Source organism: Triturus cristatus, chromosome 2_2 (genome assembly GCF_964204655.1).
Source record: "Triturus cristatus chromosome 2_2, aTriCri1.1, whole genome shotgun sequence".
NCBI classification, from domain to species: Eukaryota; Metazoa; Chordata; class Amphibia; order Caudata; family Salamandridae; genus Triturus; species Triturus cristatus.
Genome location: NC_140582.1, coordinates 1,092,426,312 through 1,092,436,956, shown reverse-complemented (window position 1 = coordinate 1,092,436,956; position 10,645 = coordinate 1,092,426,312). Strand labels below are relative to the sequence as shown.

Genomic DNA, 10,645 nt, shown 5'->3' with positions numbered 1-10,645 from the left:
AAACTTGGCATCTAAGTTACACTCCTCCAACCGCACGCACACTTCGTGTTGCCAACTTGCCTACTAAACATGTCTGCGGTAAAACCCCCGCGCAGACAATGATCTACTGTGTCGTCATCCCTAAACTCAAACTGCATCATTCTAGCTCCTCCATCTAACGTTGCTACACTGGCCTCGCCAAAGCAACAAACCCTGCCAAAACTACTACAGAAAAGTAAATGGAGGTGAGTGCGCATGCCTACGCCTCAACCCATTCCACCAATCGCGAGGTTTCAAGAGCGGAGGCCTGGTGTGCGCATGCGCGATCGCCGCTGGTTACGTGCTTGCGTTCATTACGTCAATGGCTGCGTCGCCACCGTGATCGTTTCTTACATTAGGAACGAGCCGCCTCCGTGTTACAGTCTGTCAAACATGGAGTCGGAGGGGGCGGTGACGATCCCGCAGCTAGTGGAGAGTTTAAGTCAAGCCCCCCCGGCACCGGCAGGGCAGAGGGGCAGTTATAGTAATGTACACAGAACTCACAGCCACAAAGGTGAGTCTCATCTACAGGCTGCCAGAGCCTAGAGTGTCCCTGATCCCTGGACCGTCGAGGAAGTCCGGAAGAGCCGGAAACACGGGTCCCGGGGGATGGGTGCATGGGGGAGTTGCGGGCATCAGGCAGAGAGAGGAGGCAGGGGACACAGGCACGAACAGCCGAGGGAACCTCACAGGTAGCGGAAGACTCTTGGGTGAAGCGGAAGCCCGGACTCGGGGGGGGGGGGGGTAGCCATTTATACACGGGGTTACACAGTTGGAGAGCCTTATCCGCAGGGATCCAATTACTTGGTACAGGAAAGTTTTCTGCCTGTAGGAGCAGGAGGCTGACAAATGTCTAGCAGCAGTGCTTCGGGGACGTGGATCAGGTATAATAAAGTTATGTTTTAACTAAATGGGAATTTAGTGCGCTCTGTAGCAGTCGGTGGGGACGTTTAATCTGCCGAGGCCAGGCCAAGGGAGTGATTATCTGTGGATATAAAGGGTTGGACACGGCTGTACATACATATTAACGGGGATAAAGGGACATGAAAGCTCATTAACGGTAGACCCGCCAGGCCAATACAGAGGGGCAAGGGGAACATAAAGGGAGAGTTACGAGGAGGCCAGGAGTGTGCGTAGAGGCGAAAAAGTAAAGGCCCACGAGTATACATGGAGTAAAGGAAGAACTTTAAATCCACAGAAACAAGTAGGTCAGCGAAGCGCATTTTATGCACAGGGCAAAGTAGACTTTAAAAAAAAAAAAAAATTCTGTTTGAGAAAAAGTAATGTGTCAGTCGAATGATCTCTGGGAGTAGGCAACAAAGAGACCATGGGCCCAAAAGGGCATTCGTAATCTTATCTGTAGGCAGGTACAGGTACACTGGACATATGCAGCAGTGGAGGATCACATTGTGCGGCGGGGCATACTCATGCGTCACGTTTAGTGGTAGTATTCTGATGTTTTGTCACTAATACATTAATACTGTTTCCTGTTTGGGTGTCAATCAAACCCCTGAATACAGTAATACGCAGCTGAAAGCTGCCAATTTGATGTCTCTGCAATTGAGCAGCACCACGTATGGCATTTTGGGATAACATTTTATACGTTGAACGCTACAAACAAAATTGTTTTGTTGAAATCTGCGCCAGAATATGATGGATCGTGTCGCAAGTGAGATAAATACATAGTTTTTGGAGAATGCTGCAGCCACAAAATTGTATATTTCAGTGGCCCTGTCTTTAGCGACATGGACACTTTATCCGCAATGATTATCCACCTGGTGAGGCTCAGCCATCAGCGGGCGATAACGTCCCAAATTTCTATTTTAGGAGAACTCGGAGAGTTGTGTCCTTTAACACGGGCATTATTGAACAGGTCAAGAAAGAGTTTACGACCAATGCGGAACAGGCATGGGAGAGCTTTGTAATCGCAGAGGCATAGAAAAAGGCAAACTATACCTTCTTAAAGCACAACCTACTAACAGACCAAGGTAAATCTTTGTCAAAATACAGAAGGCACGTGATGAGAGCTACAGATGAACAAGGGCCAGTGCATTTTGTTTTCACGAGGCACGCCTGCAAAGTGTTTCCTTGCCACTGGTACACAAGATCCAGCAAAAGAGAGGTTCTTATCCACAATCGAGGAAGAGTTACTTACCCCCAGGAATTAAAAAAAAAAAAAAAGCAGTCAGAAAAGATCCTATTCACCTGGGCAAAGGGTAGCATCTTGTTGATCAGGAAAATAAAGTACACCGTAAAGTATGCTGGGGTGTATCCAGAAGGCCACAAGATATGCACCTAGGCAAACCATCATCGAACAGAAGCAGGAATAGTGAGAACAATACCCTTCCTTGCATGTCGTGTCTTGAGGTATGCAGAGCTGGCAGGTGATATCTTTAGCCACAGGCGCACGTGTCTGATGGGCGTTTGACTAGAAACTTTACTTCAACAAAAAGATAACAGATGAGAGTCTGTTTTGCAGTAAAACTGAGCAGACCAATGGAGTCATTGTTAACCACTGGAACAAGATAGCATGGAACAGAGAACTTCTCTCTTTTTTTGTATTGAATCTAAACCGATCGAGGGAAAACTTTTGATTAAGAAGCAGAATGTAGTGTGCACTGGAGACCTTCTCCAGAGGTAAGAAAGTGAGGACAAGATGGTGTGTAAAGGAGGACTTCTATAGAGACAAAGCAGAGTGCAAGAGAAAGGAGAGCGTCGTAGGCAGAAGGGCATTGGAACATGCAAATGGAGGCCTTGTTGACTAGGATACAAAGATTAATTAGCCAATGAAGCACGTCTTATGCACACGTCAAAGCTTAAAGAATGTAAGTTCTTGGCTACAGGGGAAAAGTAGCTGGCAATGGAAACATTCTAATTCAGGGGGCAAGTTGGTGCTTCTCATCTAAAGGGATAATGGAAGCCGCTAAGCAAGAGTCTTGTACGAGGGAAAGGAGGGGGCAAGGGAGAGATTTTTATTCAAATGCAGGATTTTAGACTGGGGTAACTTAAGTCCAAAGTGGCACAGAGGAAACCTAGAGTTCCTTCTACTTGAGCAATGGAGAGCACATGTAGAGAAAAGTGAACAGCAGACCAGGCATACTTACTTGTACATGAGTCAAGAATAGGTACTCTGACATGGGCGATGGAGCAGAAAAATGAGCGCTTATTGATCTCAGGGATGAGGGGTCCTGGTGCAACCTGCTGCCTATGCTGAGCAAGCAGCTGACCCAGGAGAGAGTTTCCTATCTCCGTAGGTTGACAGGGGAGCTTAATATGGCACCCCACTAAGGTGGCTGCTTCTTTTCAATATTTGCAAGATGTGAAAAGTGGGTGTCGCCGTGGGTGCATACTTTCAACAAAGAATGTAACTGAAAGAAGAGCTCAAGGAATGGTGACATATCATCCAAATGTTTACAAACGCCAACTAAGGTTGTCGTTTTTGTTTACTTATTGTCAGTCAAATTAGGGAAAGTACACATTAAATGCATTTGAACCTTATTTGGGTATTATGAAAGCGCTTCGTTGACCCTCCTCAACTTAACATATCATAAGTATTGGGGTTTCATATGAGGAACCCACTCAAATATGTATTCGGGGTCTAGGGGTTTTGTTAAAATCTATTTGCGTTTGTTTGAATTGTAAGTATACAATACTTACAAATCCACTGGCAATCATTAACCTACCTGATCTACTTCTTTAGTCTGATGGAAAAAGATTTCATGGGCACGTGTTGGACAAGAATTTCTATTGTTGCTTTTTATGTTGAGGATGTAAAGATCATGGCCAGATGAAGTGACTTTCCTGTTTTGGTCACACAGAGTTCTGGGAAAGGTTAATATAATCAAACATATTTTGATTGACAGATTTTCTAGAACACATAAGTGGAAAGATGGGCAAGTCCAGTTGACATTGAGTGAAAGGGGATGAAGCTGAAGGGTTGCTAGTCTTTTCGCCTTCAGAGTGAGATTTTATTTGTTTGCTTTTATACAAAGGAAATCTTAATCAGGATGACGAAAAGATTGATACTATAGTCCTTTGATTAGTAACAACCTGCCACCAAGTGGAATTCTTGGCGGTCACACAATATCTGGATGCATCTGTTGGTTGTGATATCAACAATGAAATGTTCAGATTTTATTAAATTGCATTAACATTTATGTGCAGTTAATACTTCATCATGAGTTTTCAGTGCCTCTATTGACTATTTAAATACCCTACTAATTTAATAAGGTTAGCCACAGGGTGTACGTCCATATGGTTTTACAGTTGTATTTGATGGTGATGACCATAGGTGGGGCAGAGGATGAAATGGGTACCTACCCAATTCTGTGGGAAATAAAACAACTGAAATGCATTGGACCTTTTGTGTGGGTTAAATGACTGATGTAGCTGAGTCTCCGCCGGTCTTATTTGGCTGCTAAACATTCAATATTTGGTATGTAGATTTGATCACGTTAAAAGCAGGCCGGACTTTGTTTTTCCAACTGAGTGATGTACACATAGATAGTACTTTTCACTATCACAATGCTTTCTGTAGTTTCTATAGAACTCGTCAAGTCACTATCTCACCCAAACAAGAAACTGTATCCACTCTGAGCTTGACACCCATAGCAACAAGGATTCCAGAACTGGATTGTTTCCTTTTGATGTCAGAGAGAATAGAAAAGAAGATGACACTTCTCACCTGTAATGTTCAATCCCTAAGCTCTGGTGTCTGTGATGTTACCATTACCTCGAATCACTCCTGACTGCGCGAAAGGGACACTGGTGTACAGAAGTCCAACTTATAACATGACTTGATCCTTATCCAACCATGGCTGCAACAAACCCTTCTGTAAGTGTCACCAAATGACGAGTAGTTCAGCGATGCTGTCCAAAGCAGTCAGACAGCATGTCATCAAACGCAGGAGGAGGAATGCTAAGGAGGCATGGTGGTCACGAGTACAGACACGAGCTTGGGGATGCAGCATTACAGGTAGGTGTTGTTTCGTTTTTTTCACCTAAATTATTTTTGCTAGTTACGGAGCAGCTTCACTAAAGTGGATTGAAATAATTGGGAAGAAACATCTTGAGTGTCAAGACAGTATTCTGAAGCAGTTTCCTGCCACACAAGTATCCTCCCTGTTACTACAATCAACATTATAATCCACACCTTGATGTTTAATTAAAACATGTTCTGTACTCCAGAGGGACATCTACGGAGACCTGCTTATATAGAACGTGTGTGAATAAAGCAGTGGAAAGCAGTTGGTATTTGGTGGCTTAAATTGAGACTAACCCCTCATGCTCCTTAGCTGTTTCGCAAATATACTTATTGCCCCATTAGTCTTCAAAATCAACCTCTTATAAAATGCTCTTCAGGAATATATACACATCGCTGTCAAGAGCAGTACATATTACAGCGCAGTTCAGTTCACGCTTCAGTTGGAAGTGTTTCGCTTGCCTTCCCTAAATTGCAGCCACTACATTGAAGAAGTTTAAGGAGAGGAAACCCGTTTATCCTACAGTACCTCGTGTCATGGACATATTTTCACACAATATCCAAGACACAAATAGCTACTGAGAGCTTGTTACCGACTTGGCCCTCTCTGAGTACATGTTATGTACCCATTCGGTGTATCATTAGGTATCGGAAATCTCCGGTGGGATGAGGAATCTCTGTGTGGCAGTTCTGCTAGGCACCAACACTTTCCTCCACCGTCTTTAAAACACCTAAAATGGGAAGAGCTCAGCAGTGTGCCTTGCGCTTGGTAAAGCTTAAGATCATAGCAATGTGCCTTGCAGCAGCTATTGCTGAGATGAATGTTATTTTTTTGGGTACCACATTATTGGGATCGTTATGGGGTCAATCTGTAGGCCATGTCTGCTATGTTCCTTTCAGTAAAATGTTCAGTAGGGTCGAGTGTAAACCAGTGGCTCTTTTAAAGTCTTTACAGTTGGGTGTGTGAACTCCAGCAGTCGTTGGTTGTCATCAATCTCATGACTTAAATCGGGAGACCCTCTAACTTGTTTGAAGTCTGAAAAGTTGCAAGTTGTGTGCAACACAAAAGCCTACACATAAACAGCATCTCATTCCATACGGTTAAACCTTGTCTGAAAAGTTTTTTTAATTGAATACTTAAATTCAGGACTGCAAGTCATTCGGTAATACAAAAAAGTGAAGAAAACCAAAAGTAAGAGTAGCATTCAAGGACTACGCACTGACATCATCTCTTTCCACACAAATCAAGAACAATATATTAATCTGGCTACTCGAGACACATGCTGTTCCATTTTAGAGCTACTTGTTTAAAAGTGGATATGAACACACACAAACTTTTAGAAAGCTTTCAGGCATAAGAGTCAAGAGTGGAGCAGGCGGGTGACGCGCTCTAGCAGCGCCTTAAATAAGAACGGCTATGACTCTGCGCAGCGGACGCGTATTGCAGACGCGCCGGAGTCGTGCCAGAGTCCTGCCCGTCTGCTCCCGACCGCGACAGGACGGGACCAGGGGCCTCGGACCAGACACCCACGCCCATCACATTTGTAAAGGCCACCCACATCAGGTATGCGGCGCAAACGCTACTACACCTTAGACCACTCACTCTCTCAGAATGCTCCAGAGATTCCTGGCCGTGCCCTGAGGGCCCTTTCTCTTGCATATTTTGCAAATATCAAACCCCTTTCATAAAACCCAACATTGAGAAGTTAGACCAAAGGAAACAAACCCCATTTACAGGGACTAAGGGGACAAAGTGCATTCTTTTAAATGTACGTTCCCTACCTAGACATCAACTTGAGGTATGGGATTTAATACACACTACTCAACCTGACCTTTGCTTCCTAACGGAAACGTGGCTGAAACCCCATACTGTCCCCGCTATTGCTGTAGGGGTTCCTCTTGGCTACAAACTTGTTCATTTTGATCGGCCAGAGAAAACAGGTGGTGGCTTAGCCATCATGCATAAAGAACACCTGAAGATCATCGCACTAGAACAGAAGCACAGCCCTCTCTTTGAGATAATAATTTTCAAAATGCAATTTACAACTAATAGATTTTGGAAAGGAGCCTTAGTTTATCGCCCTCCTGGGCCCTCTACAGGCTTCTCCCTTGCATTATTGGAATTTTTGGCCCCACGTTTTAAAGCAAAAGAAGATTTCCTTCTTCTTGGCGATTTTAATGTCCATGTTGACAATCCCGCACTCCCTGAAACAATCTCTTTGATTTCTGAATTATCCTCCGTCGGTCTGACTTTGCAAAACCACGAGCCCACCCATATAGGTGGTCACCTTCTCCACCTGGTATTCACCAATTCCCCTAAAGTACAATGCTCCTCCCCGGTTCAAATAATTTGGTCTGACCACTTCATAGTGGAATTTCTACTATCCAAGGTGAAGTCCTCCAATAAAAACTCTCTACCACCAATCTGGCGTCGTCAGTGGCATAAAGTCACTGTAGAGGATTTGCAAAAGGAATGGAAGCAGCCCATTCCTACAGAGATGGATAATATAGAGACCATATTAACTAAATGTAATACTTCCCTCAAAGAAGCAATCGATAAAATAGCACCCCTAAAACTACACAAACAATACCCTGCCACCAAACAGGAAACATGGTATACTGAGGAGCTTAGAACAGAAAAACCAAAATGTAGGAGGCTGGAAAAAAAGTGGAGAAAAACACGAACCGAAGAAAATAAGAAAGCACATCATGAGGCCCAGACCAAATATTATAAAAACATCAAACTTGCCCGTAGGAATAGTATCTCCCAACAACTTGCAGAAGCCGGAAACCAATCTAAGGAATTATTTAAAATTCTTCAGGAGTTCGTAAAACTTGGCTGTCAACCATAATCAAATTTAAAATAGTGATACCTCTTTTTCCACCTCTATGTTGCCCACACGAAATAAAACCACACTCAAGATATTTCCAGCAGTCAATGACTCTGATCTCACCTTCCTCATGAGCCATATAAAATCTGGTTCCCCAGATGACTTCTTATCAGCTAAAATAACTGTCTCTTTGCAACCCCTGCTCGGGCCCCACATTCAAACATTGATTAATCATTCTCTAAGGGAAGGATCTGTACCCATAGAATGGAAAAAAGCAGTGGTGAACCCAATCCGAAAGAACGCAGCAATTCCATGGACCGATCTCTCCAATCTCCGACCCATCTCTCTCTTACCCTTTCTCAGCAAGATGACCGAGAGACACGTAAACACTCACTTGTCCAAATATATCGAGGCAACGGTGGGCCTAGATTTTTCACAATCTGGATTTAGGCCCAATCACAGCACAGAATCTGCCCTCCTCTCAGTAACTGACAACATCAAGATGTCACTGGATGGAGGAAATTCAATGACTCTAGTGCTGTTAGATTTATCCGCTGCCTTCGACACTGTGTCTCATGAGATACTCCTCGATCGTCTAAGGGAGAGGGGAATAGATGGTGTGGCTCTTACTTGGCTGGAAAGCTTTCTTTTGGACCGCCAACAAGAGGTAAGATTGGGCTCCCACCATTCTATCTCAAGGGAGCTCACCAAAGGAGTGCCACAGGGCTCATGTCTAAGCCCTACACTATTCAACATATACGTAGCCCCCCTTGGCGGATATTGTAAGATCTCATGGATTCACCCCTGTGTCATACGCCGACGACACTCAGCTTTTGTTCCCCTTTAAAATCCTGACCCCCGCAATACAAAAATCTTTTGCAGACGGAATGAGGGCAATATCCCACTGGATGGCTACTAATCGCCTCCAGTGTAATGTAGGCAAGACTGAGGTAATGTTGTTTGGAGAGGCCACATTTCCGTGGTCCCCGGAATGGAGGCCCCCGGATTTAGGACCAACTCCTACCCCCAAACAGACTGTCAAAAATCTTGGTGTGCGCTTGGATAAATCTCTTCTGTTTAAAGAGCACACAAACCAAGTAGCAGGCTCCTGTTTTCAGGTCATTGGACTGCTACGACGAGTCTTCCCATTTCTATCAGACTTCTATAGGAAGACTCTTGTCCAAGCCTTGGTTATAAGTAGATTGGACTACTGTAATGGCCTGTTGGTCTCGGCAAATGAGGAACAACTACAGAGACTACAGGTGGTCCAAAATACGGCTGCGAGACTAGTTCTCAACGCTCAGCCAAGGTCTCCATCATTACCCCTCTTGACAAAACTCCACTGGCTGCCAATTAGACAGCGTGTAAAATTTAAAATCTGCTGCACTATCCACAGCTATCTGTTTGGCAATGGACCTAAATACTTAAAAGAACTATTCAAATCCTATATACCCAGTCGTACCCTGCGCTCCAGCAGCCAGCAACAACTTCAGATTCCAAGGATAAAAAAAGCCAGGCAGGGAGGGCGAGCCTTGTCTTACAAAGGCCCTATCCTTTGGAATTCACTGCCCCCTGCTCTCAAAAATATTATTAATTTTCAATCTTTTAAGAAGTCCTTGAAAACGTTTCTATTTGTCGCCTGTTAGGTCTCTCATCCCCTTCCTTTTTCTGATTAATATACGATCCTGGCTCCTTGGTAAGACGCAAGCGTGGAGATACCCCTCCGGGGGTTGACTTCCTGCGCTATACAAGAATACAAATAAATAAATATCTGCAGGGTATCAATTTACAGGCAATTCCTAGGATATCAAGTCTATTAATTGTGACTGAAATCTATATCCTCTAAGAATATTGAAATAAAAGCACATTAAACAATTCATACATTGACTTGGGATTTCATCTTGTTTGAGAGTGCTATCATCCCTACTTCAGGGTACACTGTTTATCGCTACTACGTAGCATGGTCAATCCCAGAAGGGATGTAAACACCACCAATAAAAAGTAGAGATTCTTTTATAATATGGGCAGCTCCAGCCAACGTGCCAGTGACACTCTTTACATCACACATCTTGAGATGCAAATCAGCAAGTGCAGATGATTGTGAAGGGAAAGGCAGACAGGAGGTGGTGAGCTGTGAATTTAAAATTATACATTTGTAGTCCAGGTATACTTGTTTGGGTTGTAGGCAGTAAAAGGAGCACAAACATAAAATAAACATGCATCCCAGAGTCTAGATAATCTCCCAATTCATTACAAGAAAATTAAATTGGCGGCTAGATAATACACTTCAAATTTATCCTTTTAACAAAATTAAGGTGTAAACACAACAAAGCCAACCACATTCACCTGGTGATCAGTATCACCAAGACGTGCTGAATGCAATGTGCCAACCGGCATTGATTGTATGGGTACTTTGGCACAGTGTTTTCAGTGCTTTCTCTACGTGTATTTATATATTAGTAAGAACAAGCTGCATTTGTTCATGCCCATCCTATGTGCATGTAGGAAACTAGTCCTGTGTACATACAGAGCCCATTTTCCTGTTCTTTATAGTCTCACGGATAATGAAGAGAACAGCTGAGACTATGGGATATCTCAGGGCAGGTTGAAGAGATGCTTTACCTTAAATAGTTGGGAAGCGCATCACAAAAGTGAAGTAGAAGAGCGAGACCTAAGCAAGAACGGATAACCAAAGATTAAGACCCTCACTGAAAGCAAGATATTAAGATTGGCCCCATAAAGTTATCATGTTCTTGGAAACAGGGTAAATTGATCGTCAGAGAACACCCACTCGTGTAGGATTCGTCTGTTTATA

At 43.7% G+C, this 10,645-nt stretch overlaps 1 protein-coding gene across 3 annotated transcripts in view; it reads left to right on the top strand.

Annotated features, from left to right (window-relative positions):
- The first annotated feature begins 331 nt into the window (after positions 1–331).
- The window catches only part of KRCC1 (lysine rich coiled-coil 1), a 304,687-nt gene continuing 294,373 nt past the window's right edge, over positions 332–10,645 (top strand). Inside the window, exon 1 of one of the 3 annotated variants that reach the window (XM_085642640.1) lies at positions 332–532. In XM_085642640.1, the coding sequence (XP_085498766.1) occupies positions 506–532 (27 nt within the window). In that variant the 5' untranslated portion in view covers positions 332–505. The remainder of the gene's footprint in view (positions 533–10,645) is intronic. The other 2 variants (XM_085642641.1, XM_085642642.1) reach the window with 2 other exon arrangements.